Consider the following 22,452-nt stretch of genomic DNA (forward strand, 5'->3'; position numbering starts at 1 on the left):
AGCAGATACCATGTAGCTGTGGACAGGTCTACACAGGAACCACCAAGCCATCAAGACACAGAAGATACCATATATAAGAACCACCAAGCCATCAAGACACAGCAAATACTATGCAGCTGTGGATAAATCTACATAGGGACCGCCAAGCCATCAAGATGCAGCAGGTACATTGCTGCTGTGGACAAGTCTACATAGGGACCACCCCACCATCAAGACACAGAAGATACTATGCAGCTGTGGACAAATCTACATAGAAACCACCAAGCCATCAAAATGCAGCAGATACCATGCTGCTGTGGACAAGTCTACATAGGGACCACCAAGCCATCAAGACACAGCAGATACCATGTATCTGTGGACAGGTCTACACGGGGACCACCAAGCCATCAATACACAGCAGATACCATGTAGATGTGGACAAGTCCACAGAGGGACCACCAAGCCATCAAGGCATGGCAGATACCATACATAGGGACCACCAAGCCATCAAGACGCAGCAGAGACCATACCACTGTGGACAAGTATACACAGGGACCACCAAGCCATCAAGACATAGCAGATACCATGCAGCTGTGAACAAGTCTACTTAGGGACCACCAAGCCATCAAGATGCAGCAGAAACCATACCGCTATGGACAAGCCTACATACTGGAAGTGTTTGGTCGGCATTGACTTTGAGTTTTGGAGCTGTTGTTCATCTACATCCAGAGAGCACTGTGGACTCAAACAATCATGAATCTGGACCAAACTTGGCAGAAATGCTCAATATGCCCAAATGTGAACACTGGTGGAGTTTGGGGAAAATAGACCTTGACATTTGTGAGTTGTAGTTACTGGAATGTATAGTTCACCTACAATCAAAGAGCATTCTGAACCCCACCAACGATATAATTGGCCAAGCTTCCCACAGAAAAACCCCATGACCAACAGAAAATCCTTTGTTTTCTGGTGGTCTTTGTGCGACCCTTCTAACACCCCCTTGCGACCCCCAGGTTGATAAACACTGCTCTTAACCCGTCTCTCCCAAAAACCTCAGGCATTCAGATTCCTGATCCATTCAAAAGAGATCTGGGAATGGGAAACAAAATGGGGACCCTCAAGGTCATCCAGCCCAACTCTATTCAGATGTAGGGAATCCACCTTATGGAGAACAGCTATCTCTCCCACAACAACAACAACAACACAAAACAAAAAACCAAGGAATCCATCAGAATAGGGGCAAAGGGATAGAACTACAACTAGGTCCAAAGAAAAGCATTGCTTCCAGAGCTGACAAAGAGACAATTCTTTCTATCGCCTGGCCAGAAAAAACTCAATTATGCTCCCATTTCCAAGGGATGGAAATCCCCAGACGTCAGGGCACATGTCAACACCTGTGCTGCCAATCCACAGACCTGGCCTGGCTCCTTCGGCAACTCTCTGCCCCTCTCTTGGCTCATCCCTTCGCGGATTCCCGCTGGGTTCCCATTTGCACTGCCGACACGTCTCAGAAGCATTGCCCGGAAGGAAGAAGACGTGCCGGTGCTTCCAGGACAGAACAGGAAGAACTCTCCTCCGGACATTAGCCTTTCTCCCCTCCCAAATTGCTCTCCGGCTCCTTGGAAACAAAGCTGGACACCCTGTTCCTGAAAGCTCAGTCATCCTGATGGAGCAAACAGGGCAAACTCCCCCCTTCCAAACGCTTAGGGTCTTTGATCCTGAAAGGAAAAAAGGAGGAAATGGAGACGTCCCTCCCTCTCCCTTTCATCTATTTCCCAGTTCTGCAACAGATGTCTTGCTCCATTCCCAGGAAGCCATACCTTTCTGGATTTTAGGATCTTTTCTTTGACAGCCCTATACATGTCTAAGGAGGACAAATATATTTTCCTTGCTTCAGCATCAATGCATGCTGCAAGTCACTTCTGGTCATTCTCTGGCCGTTCTCTGATCTACAAGAAGCACTGCCTGAATATCAAGCAAAAAGTGGGCGCTAGAAACAATACCATACGAAAGCAGACTGGCACAACTTGGGGGTCACAACCAGACACAGTGAAGACATCTGCCCTTGCACTCTGCTGCTGAATACGCAAGTCCAGTGTGTATCTCACAACGTTAAAACAGTGGATGTGGCTCTTAATGAGACATCGCGCATTATCAGAGGGTGTCTGCGCCCTACACCACTGGAGAAATTACACTGTTTAGCTGGTATTGCACCACCTGACATCCGCCAGGAAGTAGCAGCCAATAGTGAAAGGACCAAGGTAGTGACATCTCCAGCCCACCCCGTTTGGGTATCAGCCAGTACACCAACACCTTCAATCAAGAAATAGTTTTCTAAGATCTACAGAGACACTCGCTGGAACACCTCAGCAAGCAAGAGTCCAAAAGTGGCAGGCTAAAATCCAGAACCTCAATCAATGGCTGATTGAAGCCCATAACTCCTGGAGGGCTGAAGATTGCCTAGGGAGCTGGACCACTTGACACCTCCTCAAATTGCCCCGAGTTTCGTTCTTCATCTATCTAAATCAGTGGTTCCCAACCTTTTTTTGACCATCTTCAGCCTTCTCTGCCAAAAAGGTTCCTAAGACCTTCTAAAGGTTTTGTGATGGTGTTTGTCAAGTTCTCTGAAACCCCCTTCGTGACCCTCTCAGGGGTCCCAATTCCCGGACTGAGAAATAATAATAATAATAATAATAATAATAATAATAAACAACTTTATTTTTACCCGAAGACTCGGGGCTGCTAACATGAGGCCAAGCCCAAACGAAATTACAAGAAAGCAAAACATATAAACAAAAACAACAACATCACATAAAACACTTAGTAATAACAGAGTAAAATAAAAATAGCAAAATCATAAAAAAACAAATGATAAAAAGGTAATAGAATTAGACAAATTAGACACTACTTTATCTGTTTGACAACACCAGACTAGACTCCTGAGGATATATAAGGATGTTTTACAGATTTCAGTTTAAATTCTTGGAAACTGGATGCTTGGAAAGAACCCTGGAAACCCATGCAAAAACGTTCCCTTAAGCCACAAGGAGAGGCGGGTAATAATGGTATTTTCTTCTTGTTGTTCCATATCCATGCTGCTGCACCTACCATATATACCAAGTTCCACCTTATGTACAGGCAGTCCCTGACTTACAAATGAGTCATAGTTAAGGACGGGGCTGAGACCACAGGAAGTGAGAGAAATCTTCCCCTCGGAAGGAAGGGAAATCCACTCCTGGAAGAGTTATTGTCATGGGGCTTTCTCTCCAATCCTTGTTTCCACTACAAGAAAAATATTTCAAAATCCAATTCTCACACGGACAGAAAGTGAAGGGAAATCCTCTGAATGGGGGCACAGACAGCAAAGTGAACACCACAGTGGTGCTCACTCTTCCACGGTCTGTTCTTTCCCCTTTTTGAAGAGGGTGATGATGGTGGCATCCTCGAAATCTGCTGGGATTTTCTCAGTCACCCACACTTTTTCTATGAACTGGTGGAGTTGTTTTGTCAGCTCAGGTCCTCCTCTTTAAAAAATTCAGCAGGGATCCCATCAGGTCCGCTGTCTTTGTTATTTTTTTGGCATAGACATTGAGAACTGGGAAGCCCTGGCCCTTGAGCAATCCAGCTGGAGGTCAGCTGTGACCAGCAGTGCTGCAGAATTTGAAGAGGCATGAATGGAGGGTGAAAGAGAGAAATGTGCCAAGAGGAAGGTGCGTCAAGCCAACCCTGACCGGGACCATCTTCCACCTGGAAACCAATGCCCTCACTGCGGGAGAACATGCAGGTCAAGAATAGGGTTCCACAGTCACCTACAGACCCACCACCAGTACACTGATCTTGGAAGACAATCCTACTTGGACATCAAGGGAGCACCTAAGTAAGTAGTCATCCTTCCCTATGTGATCCAATGCTTATCTATACACATAACTAAAGTGTAAATATGTATGTGTGTCCATTTCCACAGACACTCCCACTTCCACGAACAGCTCTAGCTCCCACTATTCAGGATACACCAAAGGTCTTCCCCCCAATGACATTGCAGGTTATAGAGAGCGCCGTGAACATGTCCAAGAGCCCTGACAATGTCCTCCACAAACACCACACTGCCCACCACCCAAGTGAAGTTTTTCATTCGGGGACAATTCCATCCTAAATTTGATGTGTTTCCTCCACCACAGATATCCCAGTGTTTCTTATTCTCTCCATGGATTTGGAATTTGCATGACCCCACCCACTGCCTCTCTCTTAATGCTTTCCTTTCCTTTTTTATGGCACAGCAAACAGAGAGAAATTGTTTGGCAACTGAACATACTAGATAGATTTGGGGAGAATTCACCATGATTTATAGGAATTGTAGGTCTTGGAATGTATAGTTCACCTGCAGTCTAAGAACTGCACTCTCAACTCCACCAACGATGGACCTGGAATTCACTTGGCACACAGAATCCCCATGATCAACAAAACATACTGGCAGTCTTTGGAGGGATTTACAGGAGTTGTAGTCCACATACATCCAGAGCACTCTATGAACCCAAACAATGATGGATCTGGATCAAACTTGGCATGCATTCACAATATGCCCAAAGTTGAATACTGGTGGGTTTTGAGGGGAATTGGCTTTGATATTTATAGTTCACCTGCAATTAATGAGCACGCTGAACTCCACTAAAGATGGAATTGGACCAAACTTGGCACACAGAACCTCCATGACCAGCAAAAAAATACTGGACATCTTTGGGGGGGAATCACCTTGATTTGAGCCCCCGATGGCGCAGTGGGTTAAACCCCTGTGCTGGCAGGACAGGTCGCAGGTTCGAATCCAGGGAGAGGCGGATGAGCTCCCTCTGTCAGCTCCAGTTCCCCAAGCAGGGACATGAGAGAAGCCTCCCACAAGGATGATAAAAACATAAAAATCATCCGGGCGTCCCTTGGGCAACATCCTTGCAGACGGCCAATTCTCTCACACCAGAAGCGACTTGCAGTTTTGCAAGTCGCTCCTGACACGACAAAAAAACCCCAAAAACCTTGATTTGAGGGTGTTGCAGTTCACCTACATACAGACAGCACTGTGAACACCGATGGATCTGGACCAGTCTTAGCACACAGAACTGATTTTCCATAATCTGGCTGCTGGAGGGGTTTGGGGGGAACTGACCTTCCTTTCTGGGAGTTGCAGTTCATCCACAACCAAAAAAACTGTGACCTCCACTGATGATGTACCTGGTCCAAACTTGGCACACAGAACCCACACGATTAACTCAACCTACTGGAGAGGTTTGCAGGGACTAACTCACCATAGTGGGAGTTGTAGTTTACCCTACAGCCAGAGAACTCACTGAATCCCATCAATGATGAATATAGATCAAACTTGCCCAACATCACAAACTTGAAGTACTGATGGAGTTTTTTGGGGTTAACCTGGCATGATGGGAGTTGTAGTTCACCCAAACCTTATACATTCCATACAATTTTTAAAAGTGACTAAATAATTTAGTTCATAACTTGGGAACTGACTGTATAAGTCCAGGGTGAATTTTGGGGATGATGGGCGTTGGTGTTTGCTTCTTTTAGGTTCTCCTGGGACAGGCTATGCTTCCCTTTTTGCCACTCTGACCAGGGAAGATTCCTCTTTGGACAAGAATGAAAAAGTACAGGACCAACACCCAGGTTTGGGAGGTTGATTCTCTGACCAGAAACCCTAGATTGAATGCATGAGCCTGTGGAGAACATCTGCAACGCTAGGCCTAAGATCAGTTATTTTGCGTGTCTCTTTCATTTGGAGCAAAAGCCCCAAAACGAGGAATTTCCAACAAAGCTCAAACAGATGCAACAAAGAGAGATATAGCATAAAGCAGGAAGCCCACTCACCATGGTTGTTCTCCAGGCGACGGATCCCTCGGTCCTTCCTCCAGAGCTGCTCCTGGTTGTGGGCGAGGGAAAGAAAAGAGAAGCCTGGTGAGAATCAGACAGCCCAGGCCCTTTCTTCCAGGCAGGAAGGCACTCTCAGCCTTCTTTTCTCCAAGGTAAACATAGCCAAATTCCTAAGTTTTTTCCTCATAAGAGTTTCCAGACCTTTGATTGTGTTGGTGGCCCTTCTCTGGACTCAAAGGTACAATCAGGACAAGTAAGAAGAGTCTGTTTTCATCCCTGGTGAGTAAATGCAGGCATTTCCTGCCTCTGAACTGGCCTCCTTTACCCTTTGACAACTGTGAAATAAGATGTATGAAATTGATTGGTTGAACTTCGCCCAGGGAGCTAGCTGAGCCTGGGACTTTTGCATACTGTTACATTTTTCTGGCTTAAACTGTGCAGGTGCTTGCACAGAGCAGAGAGAGAGATTTTGCAGTGTGCTCTTGCTTCATGAGCTGCTGGAGGATGATTCTCCACATAGACAAAGAAAGACCATTTTAAGTCTCTCTAAAAGGACATTATGTGAGTTGATGCAATTGATCACATGATTGTACCTTTGAGTCCAGAGAAGGGCCACCAACAAAATCAAATAAATATGTTGTTCTGAACTACGAAGAGTAAACTACTTGCTCATTATTGATAATCTGCATGGGATATTTTCTTTCTCTGGAAAGGCAATGTGTGGGCTGATCAAACGTGAACTATGCATGAATTTCATTTTGTCACAAAGCGCATCTCTCGCAGGCAGGCAAACTCTGGCCGAAATATAGTGTGAGTCAGAGTGAAATTGACTTTGCCTTCTTAGGTGAGAACCCCCTCACTCTCACTTATTCCCAAACTATGAGTAAGGGTCATTCATTGTTCCTAAATAGGTATGCGTAGACCTGTCAACAACATATGATACCGTAAATCATTGCCTCCTCCGGAGAAAAATGTACAATATTTTAAAGGACGACCACCTCACCTACTTCATAGGAAATCTGCTACAAAACAGGAGCTTTTTGTTGAGTTCGAGGGTCAGAGAAGCAGATGGAGAAAACAGAAGAATGGCCTGCCTCAGGGGAGCGTGCTTACTCCATCCATGTTTAACATTTACACAAATGATCAGCCACTGCCAGAAGGGACAGACAGTTTCATCTATGCTAACGATTGTGCCATCACTGCTCAAGCAGGGAGGTTTGAAATGGTTGAGCAGAAGCTCTCTGGAACTTAAGGCACTCTTACTGCCTATTACAGGGAAAACCAACTGATTCCTAATCCATCTAAAACACAGGCATGTGCTTTTCACCTTACGAACAGACAAGCATCTCAAGCTGTGAGGATTGCCTGGCAAGGAATCCCCCTGGAGCATTCCAGGAAGTTACCCTGGACTGTGCTCTGACTTACAAGAAGTACTTGTAAATGCTAGAAACAATATCATACAAAAGCCAACTGGCACAACCTGGGGATCACAACCAGACACAGTGAAGCTACTCTGCTGCTGAATACTCATGCCCAGTATGGAACACATGTCACCACGTTAAAACAGTGGATGTGGCTCCTAATGAGACATGCCACATTATCACAGGATGTCTATGTCCTACACCGCTGGAGAAATTATACTGTTTAGCCAGTATTGCACCACCTGACATCCGTCAGGAAGTAGCAGATTATAATGAAAGGACCAAGGCAGTGACATCTCCAGCCCATCCTCTCTTAGGATATCAGCAAGTATGCCAATTTGTGGGGCTTATATTAAGAAACAGATTCCTAAGATCTACAGAGATACTCGCAGGAACACCTCAGCAAGCGAGAGTCCAAAAATGGCAGGCAAAACCCAGAACTTTAATCAGTGGCTGAGACTGGATGAGAGACTCCCTTCTGGGCACACAAAAAACTGGTTGATTTGCAAGACGCTGAACAGACTTGATGCAGAGCCAACCTTAAGAAATGGTGCTATAAAGTGAAGTGCATGACATGTGAGTGTGGAAAAGAGACCAGTTGCTACAATGCAGTCTGAGCCCTGCCCCATGCACAATGGAGGACCTTCCCACTGAAACACCAGAGGCACTCCTAGGCGCCAACTTCTGATCAAAGGGCATTTAGCATCATGCCAAGTTTTTAAACTTTGTGACCTTTAAATACATGTCAACTTGCTTCTGACATGATAAATAAATAAATACATGTCATTTTAGGACTTCTGTATTACTCTGGGGTTATGAACCCCCGGCAAGCTCAGAAGCTTACTTCCCGTCTCTGGGAGACGCATGGACTTCCCAAGAAACAAACAGACCTGGGGGGAAATATAGAGAAGTGACTGGGAACTCATTTCTGGTTTTGCAAAATGAGGTTTCCAGAAAACGTTAGGTTTGGCTTTATATTGTGAGTGTATTATTCCAAGTTGGGATATCAAATTGAATAGTGACATACCTTGGGAATCAATCCTCCTCGGCCTGCAGGTGCCGGAGTGCACTGGAAATTGACATGTTCCTGAGAAGAGAAAGCAACAATGGAAGAGAAGTCAGGAAGAGATCTAAACAAGTCAACAAGGATTTTTACCAAAACTTGAGCTGGGAAGGATATGATCCTATTCCTATTCCAACCCATTCCAGGTAACTGTGTAGGTCTCTGTATATACAAAAGGACAGGTAAAGAGCATCCAATCCAACCCTCTTCTATAATGCAAGAAGACAGCATCAAAGCCCTCCAGACAGATGGCCAGGCAGATGAAAATATGATAAACCATACACACACATATATATTATATACATATACATGACAGGTATCATAAATCTGGAAGAGACCTCCTAAGACAATCCAATCCAACTCTCTTCTACCATGCAAGAAGACACCAGCAAAGCCCTCCAGACAGAAAGCCAAGCAGCCATATATCACACACATACATTCATATTAATACACACACACACACATGATAGCTATCATAAATCTGGGAGAGGTCCCCAAAGGCAATCTAGTACAACCCTCATAGGCGCATGTTTTTAGTTTTCACATACCTACTATTAAATAGATGTCATACCTGTGACAGGGAAAAATATGGAACGACAAAAATGTCGACAAAAAAAATCACATATATTAGAAACCACCTCTTTCTCTTTGCTTTCGTTCCCATTTAACCAGACTAGGCCACAGCAACGTGTGGCCAGGGACAGCTAGTATAGAATATAGGTTAGCAAATATATACATTAACAAATGAATAATGAAAGGCTTGGGAGGTTGCTATTTCCAGCACTATAACTCACAGAATCCTCAGCCAGCATTCCCAAAACATGCTGACTGATTGAAAAAGTCAGCAGTTGATTTTTTTTAATGACCAACCTCTTCTGAACCAACCCAAGAAAACCTTGTGATAGAATTGCCCTGGGGCTGCTATAGATCAGAAAAACAAAGACGCAAAAACAGTCTATACAAATGGCAAGAATCAACCACCATCACAGAAAAGGGACTGCCTTCTCCAAAATGAGTTGCAGGCACCTCCTTAAAGCAAAGCTTGCGCTCTTGATAACTATCATTTAGGTATGATATGCATACACTAGTTAATCTACCGAGGCCCATCTGGTTACACTACAGCCCGAGCCACACCTAACTGAGAATAAGTCCCTCAATACAGCTTACTTTTCAGCAAATACGTACAGGACTGTCTGGTTCGCCTGCTTGGTGAAAGCCCCAGTGCAAAGAAAGGAAAGAGAAAGAGAAACACGAGTGATCCTGAAGTTACGAGCTAAAAAAACGAGACTTCGATTCCTCCAGAAAGTTGGCAAATTGTCAGGAAGGCAGTACAGGTTGTTCTTCTTGATGCACTCAGAATCCACCAGCGACATAAATCTGCAAGAGAGGGTTCTCTACAGGTGCTACGCAGAAATATCCAGGACAACTCCCCAACCTTTGGAGCATTCCCATTTCCACCAGCCTCCTGTGAACCCAGCCTTACCTTTGCTACGGCCAAAACGCATTGAGGAAGGGGCGGGAGAGAGTTCGAGTGGCAGCCAAATTTAGAAGCAGCAGAACTGAAACCGAGTACGAGCCCTGATCCGGTTTCTCACGGTCTGAATAGGCCCGTGGGTGGTCTGAAAGCCCAACTCCGTGGCCATTGTTGCCCGGTCATGCCTTGATGCTTGAGCAAATATGAAGGCCAAACCGTGTTTGAAACTGGGTGGCTTTGCTTTTTGAGATGTTCCCCAAGATCTTGGTGTGTTCCCAAGATCCAGTCGCAACCTTTGGCCTGAGATGCCCCATTACTGATGTCTGAGCCTGTCTGTCTAGCATGGAAGGCCGTCCTACAATGCAACCCCTTGCATCACAGAATCCCACCAGCAGATAATGATACCCAGCAAAGTAGTAGGGCAGCGTTTCTCAACCTTCTTCCTAATGCCAAAGAGTATTGTGAACTCCACCAATGATGGAACTGAACCACTCTTGGCACACAGAACTCCCATGACCAACAGAAAATACTGGAAGGGTTTGGTGGGCATTCACCTTTGGTTTTGGAGTTGTAGTTCATCTACATCCATACAGCAGTATGGACTCACAAAATGAGAGATCTGGATCAAATTTGGTTCACCTACATCCAGAGAGCACTCAATATAGATGACATATCTGAACCAAACTTGGCACAAATATTCAATAAGTCCAAATGTGAACAACGGTGGAGTTTGGAGAAAACAGACCTTGATATTTGGGAGTTGTAGTTACTGGGATTTATAGTTCACCTCCAATCAAAGAGTATTCTGAACCCCACCAACAATAGAATTGAACTAAACCTGGCTCACAGAACTCCCACAGCCAACAGAAAATACTGGAAGGGTTTGGTGGGCATTGGCCTTGAGTTTTGGAGTTGTGGTTCGCCTACATCCAGAGAGCACTCAATGTAGGTGACATATCTGAACCAAACTTGGCACAAATACTCAATATGCCCAAATGTGAACACTGGCGGAGTTTGGGGGAAAATAGACCTTGACATTTGGGAGTTGTAATAGCTGAGATGTATAGTTCCCCTACAATCAAAGAGCATTCTGAACCCCACCAATGATAGAATTGGGCCAAACTTCCCACACAGAACACCCACGCTTTGTAGGGACTTGCTGGCGTGAGCCTCTCTCCAGCCTCACACACTTTCCCTCACCCATACATGCGCACCACGCTGCCATGCGCCAACGACACCTGCTCTCCTCTTCCCACTTGGAGTCTCAGAAGCAGCCCTCCCCTTGGCTGAGAGGGTGACCAATCACAGCGGAGGGGGGCTTTTGGTGTGAGGATTCGCCGTCTGTTTCCAAAAAGGAAGAGAAGGGCATGCGGAGAGATCTTCAGCCTTTAAGACCACCAGAAATATATGTTTTCTGATGACGAGCCCTCTGAAACCCCCGTGACCCACCTAGGGATGAGAAACGCTGTAGTAGGGAAACAGAAAGAGTCATTATCATCCGTCAAAGGAGCAATGGCTGCCCTGAGCTTGCAAGACTCGACCTGGAGGTTTCTTGTTCCCAGCAAAGGCCTTCGACCTGTGTTGAGATCCCGTCCAGACCAACGTCACAACAACAAAGACAACATTTGATACCAAACACAGACCTTTTAGTCTGCAGACAGAGAGAAAAGGCAAGAACAAAACTTTCCTTGCCAAGGAAACAGTGTCACGAGTTTGCTAGAAGTTGAAGGCCTATCCAGGAGCATTTTAAACACCTTCAAGAGCTTGAATAGTGTATTTTGTGCCTTTTTTTCTTTTTGACAAAGTTTGCTAAAGGTCCCACTGCTGGGTGGGGCTGGGTCTCATCCGTAGCATTGCCACCAAATAGGTTTCCCATTATCGAGGGTGCGCCTAATACAGATCCCTTCCCATTTGCGGTTTTGACATTGACAGCATGGACTTCAAACTCTGCCAAATGTAAAAGAATGCCAGAGAACTCTGCACCGACATGTAACTCGACAACGCACAAACAGACACACCCACAGCCCTCCACCTGGAACCGGGACTAACCAACAAGCAGCCCATATCCGGACAAAGACAAGGACCAAGGAGGGCAATAAATAGCCAGGCCAGGATCAGGAAGGGTCAGGTGAGGCGGGATTAGGATCAAGGAAGGAAGGAAGGATTGGCTAAGCAACTGGGACAGAGCTGCGGGACTGGAATGCATCTGATTGCATGCATATGAGGTTGGTGTGCGTGGACTGTATTGTACCACATCTCAAGCCACAAGTAACAAATAATAATAATATTGTATTGATGGAGACCAGAATCACTGAGTTGCTGTGAGTTTTGCAGGCTGTCTGGCCATGTTCCAGAAGCATTCTCTCCTGACTTTTCGCCTACATCTATGGCAGGCATCCTCAGAGGTTGTGAGGCCTCTGTCCAGGAGAGAATGCTTCTGGAACATGGCCATACAGCCCGGAAAACTCACAACAACCCAGTGATTCTGGTCACGAAAGACTCCATCAATACAATATTATTATTATTCCAGCCATGAAAGCCTTTGACAATACAATTCAGGGCCAGCTAATCACATCTCAACAAAGGATTCCCCCAGGCAGTAAGCAGCCAGATCTTGAAGCTGCTAATGAAGGTGGCCAATTGTAACACTCACTGTCAAGCAGACAAGAGTTCTTTCTCCCACCCTGGACATTATTCCACAGATATATAAACCCCATTTTCCTAGTTTCCAATAGACCTCACAATCTCTAAGGATGCCTGCCATAGATGCAGGTCAAATGTCAGGAGAGAATGCTTCAGAAACATGGCAGACAGCCTGGAAAACTCACAGCAACCCAATAAAAATATTTTTAATTATTATTACTATGGAATGCTCCTTGAAATTATCTGATAAGAGGGCTAGTGCTGTAGTTCAGGATTGGACCGCCGTAGCAGAGAATTCACCAAAATAATCCCAAGATTTCTCAGGAAGGTGTCAAAGTGCTATAACTGTGCCGTGCGGAAATACAACAGAACATCATTTGGAAATCATTTCATTTAGGCAAGAAAACCCCTCATTTGCACTCAAAGAATACAAAGCAGAGATGGAAAGAACACCTGAAAATGTTCAGCTAACATGAAAATGTTCAGCCAGTTAATACCCCCCAACAAAGGATTCCCCCAGGCAGGAAAGCCCTTCATTCGCACTCAAGGAACACAAAGTAGAGATGGAAAGAACACCTGAAAATGTTCAGCTAACATGAAAAGGTTCAGCAGCTAACACCTTCCAACAAAGGATTCCTCCAGGCAGGAATCACAGTGATTAATTACAACATTCACACTTGCCTTCAACAGACAAGAATTCTTTCTCCCATCCTGACATTCCACAGATACGTAAACTTCCCTTGCCTAGTTTCCAATATACCTCACAAACTCTGAGGATGCCTGCCATAGATGTGGGCAAAACAGCAGGAGAGAATGCTGCCAGAACATGGCCAGAGAGCCCGGAAAATTCATACCAACCCAGTGATTCTGGCCATGAAAGCCTTCGACAACACACCTGAAAATGCTTGAAAAGTGGCAAAAAAATTCTTGACTGATGTTGAAAATTGGAAAACCTCCGCTGAAAATAAACACATCCTTTGTTTTTGAAATAGAGGTGGAAACGTACATCCCTGCCAGACTATATTATCATTATTATTATTATTATTAAGTCTATGACTTCCATAATCCCTCACCAAGGGCTGGTTGAAGGGGATGCTAGGAATCGCACAAGCCAGGATCAGAAGAGAGGATTTCAGTGGGACGTTTGAGAGCTTCTCTTTTTATTGGCCAGCGATGGGTCGGATTCCTTCACACAAATGTCACCGAGGCTGTCCCCGAACATGACGAAACCGATTTGTACAATACAACCGAAAGAGATTTCCCCCCACATAACCCCTCAGCCTCAGGGAAACCCGCAAGGGGTCGACAGAGGTCAGGAACAACTTGAGGCAACACAACAACAACATAATCCTTAAGAATAGACATCATCTCAAACCGTCTCTGGGAACGGCGGCCACCCAGCTTTCAAAACAAGGAGCCAGATTTGCATCTTCAGCAGGATTCAGCTCAACTCTTCCCGGCTGAGCGAAAGTTGAACTACGATGCCTTTCACCCACCTACCAACCGTCTGCAGCTGGGGAAGCGAGGCCTGTGGTAACGCTTTCAGGTCCTCTTATTTTGGGAAGCAACCCACGGAGGGAAAACAACACCCTCAAATCGCTCGAACTATGGCCCCAAGGGTGGAGATCGGAGTCCAGGACCTTTGCGTGCAACATTCGCCTGTTTACCTTCTCCACTTGAAGCATCGCTGTTCCTAAAGTCCCTCTATACTTCTCTCCATGCCTGAAATGCTGGACAAGGCCTGCATAGGATCGCACTTATTTCCATTGAAATTTGACTATAGAAACACATTGATGTCCACCCAAAGCTAATCACAGAATTGCATCTAGTTCCATTGAAACTTGACTATAGAATCACATCTATTTCTATCCAAAGTTGATCACAGAATCACGTCTAGTTCCATTGAAACCTGACTATAGAATCGCATCTATTTCCATTGAAATTTGACTATAGAATCACATATATTTCCATCCAAAGCTGACCACTGAATCATGTCTAGTTCCGTGGAAACCTGACTATAGAATCGCACCGATTTCCACTGAAATTTGACTATAGAATCATGTCTATTTCCATCCAAAGTTGATCACAAAATCACATCTAGTTCTGAAACTTGACTATAGAATCACACCTATACCCATCAAAATTTAAGCATAGAATCATGTCTATTTCCATCCAAAGTTGATCACAAAATCACATCTAGTTCTGAAACTTGACTATACAATCACACCTATTCCCATCAAAATTTAACCATAGAATCACGTCTATTTCCACCCAAAACTGACCACAGAATTAAGTCTAATTCCATTGAAACCTGATTATAGAATCACACCTATTTCCATCGAATTTGACTATAGAATCACACCTATTTCCACCCAAAGCTGACCATAGACTCATTCCTAGTCCACTGAAACATGGCTATACAATCGCACCTATTTTCATCGAAATTTGACTATAGAATCAAGTCTATTTTCACCCAAAGCTGACCACAGAATCATGCCTAGTTCCACTGAAACCTGACTATAGAATCACACATATTTCCATTTAAATTTGACTACAGAATCACATCTATTTCCATCCAAAGCTGACCATAGAATCACGCCTAGTTCCATGGAAACCTGGCTATACAATCACATCTATTTCCATCGAAATCCGGCTACAGAATCACATCTATTTCCATCGAAATTTGACTATAGAATCACGTCTATTTCTACCCAAGCCGACCATTGAATCACGTCTAGTTCCATTGACACCTAACTATAAAATCGCACCTATTTCCCTTGAAACCTGACTGTAGAATTGCAACTATTTCCACCCAAAGCGAACCACTGAATCACATCTAGTTCCACTGAAACCTGACTATAGAATCGCACCTATTTATGTCGAAATTTGCCTATAGAATCACATATATTTCCATCCAAAGCCTCGGCACAATCGTCATCAACTCTAGCTAGTATTGCCAAGGGTAGGAATGATGGGAGTTGCAGTCCAAAAAGCACCTAAAATGCTACAACCAGATGGCAGGCGGGCGTCTCCAGAAGCTGATTCTGCACATTTCTTTCAAGTTGCAACTACATTGCCTTACCGTGCAGTTTAACTGCATTATATGAGTCTACTCTGCTATGTAGCGCAGTCTCAAAGGTCTATTTGCTGACATCTGTTCTCAAGTCAAAATAAGGGAGAAACTAATTTGTAGGTTTAGGCAAAAACTGCTGCAGCCTCTCCCGACTTTCTTTCTTTCTTTCCCCTGTACCTTTCCCCCTTTCCTTTCTCTTCATCTGGACTGTTCTTGGGAGTCACACTCTCTCAGCTTCAGAGCAAAGCACAGGACCATACGCTCTCCTTCCAAAATGTCAATGTTTATTAAATGGCCGACTTTCTTATAGGGGAAAATATCCCAAATACGGCCGTCTCAAGGCCGTGTAACAGTAGGAGACTCCATATTATCCAAGATTTTCGTTTATCCGACGTTCTGCAGGCCCATTTATGTCGGATAAGCGAGACTCTATTGTATATTCTTTGATATATTTTCTTATTGATTGTAATGGTTAGAACTATTCACTTTTTCATTATGTAATCTTTGTGTTGATCATCTTAAGGTTTGCTTTGTTTTCAGTCGATTGCAATGTCAGAAATTAATCTTACTGCCTATACACATTTTATTTGATTAGCCCTTAGGCCATATCACCATGCCAAACCTAACAACAAAGCTTGATACAACTTAATAAAACTCTACATAGTAAGTTAAATACAATACGTATAATAATACAGTAAATAAGCATGATAAAACTGAATGTACACATCATATTTCTCTATCCCTCTTACAACTTACCCCAATCTGTCCCAGAATCTCAATTACCTCCCTTTCAAAATGGCCCAGTCTTTCCCTCCTCCAACTCATTTGGGTGCTCATCTGACTACAAAATGAGTGGCAAGGGTCAAAGCAGCTTTCCAACCATTATTATTGTCATTATTATTTGTCATTATTATTGTCATTTGATTATTTTTGCACAATAAGATTGTTCTTGCATTATGATTATTTCCAATTATTATGATTATTTTGGACATTATTATTGTTCTTGCATTATGATTTCCTATTATCATTATTATTTTTCACATTGTTGTTATTGAATTATTATTATTTTCTATTATTATCCTGATTATTATAATTTTTTAACATTATTGTTCTCACTCCACAAACTTATGCATTTAGTACAATTAAAAAAAATATTTTTTCAAATAACCCAGGCAAAGCCGAGTACCCAAGCTCGTATATAATATACAATTCTTATTAGTAATATTACATGTAATATATAATATTATATTATTAGTAGTAATATTAATGTAATATATAATATACAAATTATGAATACTATTATTTATGCACATTATTCTTGAGTGGGAGGACATAATTAGCATAGCACAATATTTGTGTTATATCGTATATCGTATTATACCACTATACTTCAATATTAACAACAATAACAATAATAATACTTTATTTATAACCCACCCTTTATCCCCAGGGGGACTCCGGGCAGTTTCCAGCAAAATAAACACAATGGCAAACATTCAATGCCAAAATATTATTAGTAATATTACATGTAATACTATATTATTATACCACAATATATATAATACACCACCAGTATATTTTAGTATTGTACTACATATTGAAATAAAACTATTATTTTTATACAATTATATATTGCATGTAATATGACTAATAATATTGCAGTATAGTGTAGTACAATATATATATATAACTATATATATGTATGTATAACAATATATATACACACACTATATACATACACTATATTATATATATTGCATATATTCTATACTATAGTACAATATACAACATTTATCATATATTATATATACACATAGTATTAATAACATTGTAATTGATACAATACTAATAATACAAGATAATACTATAATAATACTAAAATATAGTAATACTAATAAATTAAATATAATTACTACTGTTAATATAATATATAATAATATAGAATGACATACTGTTTTAATATTATGATATATAGTACAATATATCATATAATACTAATAGAATATTATGCTGGTAGTGTGTTATATACATTGTGGTATACTAATATAGTACAACATAACAGTATATGATAATATAATAATTGCATATTATATATTACATGTAATATTACTAATAATATTGCAGTAGAGTGGTATATAGTACAATATACTAATATATATTTCTAATATTGTGCTATGCTAATAATATATTAATGTACATATAATAATATAATGTAATACAAATAATACAATATAATAATAATATATTAAATACAATTACTACTGATAATCTATAATATATGATATACAGTTTTATTGTTATGATATATAATACAATATAAAAATATATAATAATATAATAATGGTATATTATATATTACATGTAATATTACTAATAATATTGCAGTATAGTGGTAGGTAATACAATATACAATATCGTGCTATGCTAATAATATAACAATATATAATAATTTATTTACTTATTTACAATGTTTATATTTCGCCCTCTCTCACCACGATGGGGACTCAGAGTGGCTTACAAGTCATATGTACATATAATATATTAAATTATTAGCACAGCACAATATTAATATTATATATTACTATATGATATTATACCACTATACTGTAATATTATTAGAATTATTACATGTAATGTGAAATATAAAATTATTATATTGCATTGTTATTAGTATTATATTGCATAAGATAATATTATCAATATTATATGTGTACACATTATATCATTAGCACAGCGTAATAGTATTATATATTACTATATTGTACTATACCAGTATATTGTAATATTATTAGTAATATTACATGGAATGTGAAATATAAAAATATTATAATCTATTATTATTAGTATATTGCATTACATAATAATATTAGCACAATATAGATGAGAGTTTCATCTATGCTGATGATTGTGCCATTTCTGCTCAAGCAGGGAGCTTTGAGATGGTAGAACAGAGGCTTTTCGAAGCTCTAGGTGCTCTTACTGCCTATTACAGGGAAAACCAGCTGATCCCTAATCCATCTAAAACACAGACATGTGCCTTTCATCTCAAGAACAGAGAAGCATCCCGAGCTTTGAGGATTATTACCTGGGAAGGAATCCCACTGGAGCATTGCAGCGCACCCAAATACCTGGGAGTCACTCTGGACCGTGCTCTGACCTACAAGAAGCACTGCCTGAACATCAAGCAAAAAGTGGGCGCTAGAAACAACATCATACGAAAAGTGACTGGCACAACCCGGGGATCACAACCAGATACAGTGAAGACATCTGCCCTTGCGCTATGCTACTCTGCTGCTGAGTACGCATGCCCAATGTGGAACACATCTCACCACGCTAAAACAGTAGATGTGGCTCTTAATGAAACATGCCGCATTATCACAGGGTGTCTGCGCCCCACACCACTGGAGAAATTACACTGCTTAGCCGGTATTGTACCACCTGACATCCGCCGGGAAGTAGCAGCCAATAGTGAAAGGACCAAGGCAGAGACATCTCCAGCTCATCCCTTGCTTGGGTATCAGCCAGCACGTCAACGACTCAAATCAAGACATACTTTTCTTAGATCTACAGAGACACTTGCTGGAACACCCCAGCAAGCGAGAGTCCAAAAGTGGCAGGCCCAAACCCAGCATCTCAATCCATGGGTGATACCAGATGAGAGACTCCCCCCTGGGCACTCAGAAGACTGGGCGACTTGGAAAGCACTGAACAGACTGCGCTCTGGCACCACGAGATGCAGAGCCAATCTTAAGAAATGGGGCCACAAAGTGGAATCCACGACATGCGAGTGTGGAGAAGAGCAAACCACTGACCACCTGCTGCAATGCACCCTGAGCCCTGACACATGCACCATGGAGGACCTTCTTGCGGCAACACCAGAGGCACTCCAAGTGGCCAGATACTGGTCAAAGGACATTTAATCAACTACCAGACTCACTTTGTATTTTGTCTGTTTGTTTGCTTTGTTCTGTTAGAAATGTAATATAATTTGACTGGTTGTCCTGACAGGACAAATAAATAAATTAGCACAATAAAATATTAATATTAGATATTACTAATATATAGTAATATATATACAATTTATAATGACATTATATTATTATACTAATATATATTATATATAATATTAACAATATTGTAATATATTACAAACAGTAGTATTCCTAATGTGCACTAATCAGCATAATATGGAACACTCATAGGGATATGAAATAATAGAAATATTAATATAAAGGAATACTTATATATTAATGTATATTAATTTATAATTGATTGTGTGTGTATATATATAGTATAAGTGTTTATTATATTTATATTGTAATGTTTTTGCATATAATTGTATATATATATGTATATATGTATATATAGTATAAAGTGTTTATTATATTAATATTGCAATGCTTTTGATACGAAATAAATGTTTACATTGCTATCATTTCCTATTGCTGTGAGTATTCCATATTGTTTTGCATCTGAGTGGGAGGACAGAAGGGGAGAAGGGCAGGGCCTTGTCCATCTCTAGAGGCTGCATATGCCCCGAGCATGCGCAGAACGCCGAAGGGGCGTGGCTTGCGGGAAGAGACTCGGGAGCAGGGTCCGGGGAGGGGCGCGGCCTACGGAGGCTCCTCCCCCCTCCGTCTTGTGAGTGACAGGGCCCACTCGAGCGCAGGCTTGAGGCCTAGCCGGTGGGGCCTTCTGCTCCGGCGGGGCCTGTGCGGCCTGGCGGGGAGGGAGAAGGGGGAAATCCCGCCGCCGAGGGGCTTCCTCACCTGCGCTACGGCTTCTCCTCCTCCTCCTCCGGACGGCGCTGCTCCCACCTCAAACACCACACGCGCAGGCCCCGCCCCCTCGCCCGCCCAGCGCCCAATCGCCGCCCCCTGCCCCTCTCGCCCAATCGCCGCGCCGCTCTTTCGCCCTCCCTCGCTGCGATTCGTCGGCTGCGCTGCCACTCCTCTGCCTCGAGAATGGGCCAATGGGAATTCACAGCGCGTCCTTCGCGCCGGCCAATCTCGACCGTTTTTGCGCTCGGCGCCGTCCAAAGGAGGGGCCGAGAAGGCGGGGCGAGGAGGGGCCGGCTCCGATTGGCCGAGTGGGGAGGCGCGTCTGGGCAAGGCGAGGAGGGCGGCTCTGAGCATGCGCACTGCCTTCCTCGGCTGAGCCTGTAGCCCCGCCCGCGCGACGCCTGGACTTGGACCAATCAGAAGGCGAGGCTGGGACAGACACTTCCTGAGTCTTCCTGGTGATTGGCTTTGCAGGTTGTGATTCTTCCTGCAGTCCTCTCATTTCCTATTATGATTACTATTGCACATTATTATTTCCTATTACTATCATTGCACATTATTATTGTTCTTGCATTATTATTTCCTATTATTATCATTTCTATTTATGCTTATTTTTGCACATTATTATTGTTTTTGCATTATTATTATTATTCATATTATTTGTGATTATTTTTGCACATTATTATTGTTCTTGCATTATTATTATTGCATTATTATTTCATATTATTATCATTGCACATTATTGTTCATGCATTATTATTTCCTATTATTATTACTATCTATGCTTATTTTTGCACATTATTATTGTTCTTGCATTATTATTATTATTGCATTATTATTTCATATTACTGTCATTGCACATTATTGTTCATGCATTATTATTTCTTATTATTATTACTATCTATGCTTATTTTTGCACATTATTATTGCTCTTGCATTATTATTATTTCATATTATTATTATTTGTGATTATTTTTGCACATTATTGTTCTTGCATTATTATTATTATTATTGCATTATTATTTCATATTACTATCATTGCACATTATTGTCCTTGCATTATTATTTCCTATTATTATCATTTCTATCTATGCTTATTTTTGCACATTATTATTATTCTTGCATTATTATTCATATTATTATTTGTGATTATTGACACTACTTTCATATTTTTTTCTTATTCACAGTATTGCATTATTATTATTTCATATTGTAATTACTATTCTTTCATATTTTATTGTATTAGTACTTTCTATTATTATTGCACATTATTATTGCATTATTTCATATTATCATTATGATTATTTTTACACATTATTGTTTTTGCATTATTATTATTTCATATTATTTGTGATTATTTATAGCACATTATTATTCCTGCAATATTATTATTATTGCACTTATTATTTATGATTATTTTTGCACATTGTTATTTCATTCTTATTATTTCTGTTATTGACACTACTTTCATATCGTTTCTTATTCATAGTATTGCATTATTATTATTTCATATTGTAATTACTATTCTTTCACATTTTCTTATTGCTGTATTATTATTTTCTATTATTATTTCACATTACTATTGAATTATTTCATATTATCATTATGATTATTTTTGCACATTATTGTTTTCATTATTATTTACCATTGTTATTATTATCTATGCTTATTTTTGCACATTGTTATTGTTCTTGCATTATTATTATTCCATATTATTATTATTATTTGTGATTATTTTAGCACATTATTCTTGCATTATTATTATTGCACATTATTATTTATGATTATTTTTACACATTGTTATTGTTATTGCATTCTTATTTCTTATCATTTTCACTACTTTCATATGAGAGGATATAGTTTTTAGTTTTAAAATTGTTATTATGCACTGTCTTTATGTTTAATTGCACTATAATGCTCTTTTGTTTATCAATGTATGTATTTTTATGGCATCAAATTGTGCCGACTATGTACGCCGCTCTGAGTCGCCTTCGGGTTGATATGAGCGGGGTAGAAATAATGCAAATAAATAAATGAATGAATAATACTATTCTTTCATATTATCTTATTATTGTTGTATTATTATTTTCTATTATTATTGCACAAAGTTTTTTAAAACTTGGCATTATACTAAATGTCATTTGACC

General features: G+C 41.1%; 1 protein-coding gene across 1 annotated transcript in view; it reads right to left on the minus strand.

The window, feature by feature from the left end:
* The window catches only part of MTMR4 (myotubularin related protein 4), a 50,921-nt gene extending 30,543 nt beyond the window's left edge, over nt 1-20,378 (minus strand). Inside the window, exons 1-3 of the mRNA XM_060756876.2 lie at nt 20,294-20,378; nt 8,299-8,358; nt 5,848-5,899 (exon numbers count right to left, since the gene is read on the minus strand). Coding sequence (XP_060612859.2) covers nt 5,848-5,850 — 3 coding nt within the window. The 5' untranslated portion in view covers nt 5,851-5,899; nt 8,299-8,358; nt 20,294-20,378. The remainder of the gene's footprint in view (nt 1-5,847; nt 5,900-8,298; nt 8,359-20,293) is intronic.
* Nucleotides 20,379-22,452: the final 2,074 nt, after the last annotated feature.

This window comes from Anolis sagrei, chromosome 11 (assembly GCF_037176765.1).
Source record: "Anolis sagrei isolate rAnoSag1 chromosome 11, rAnoSag1.mat, whole genome shotgun sequence".
NCBI lineage: Eukaryota > Metazoa > Chordata > Lepidosauria > Squamata > Dactyloidae > Anolis > Anolis sagrei.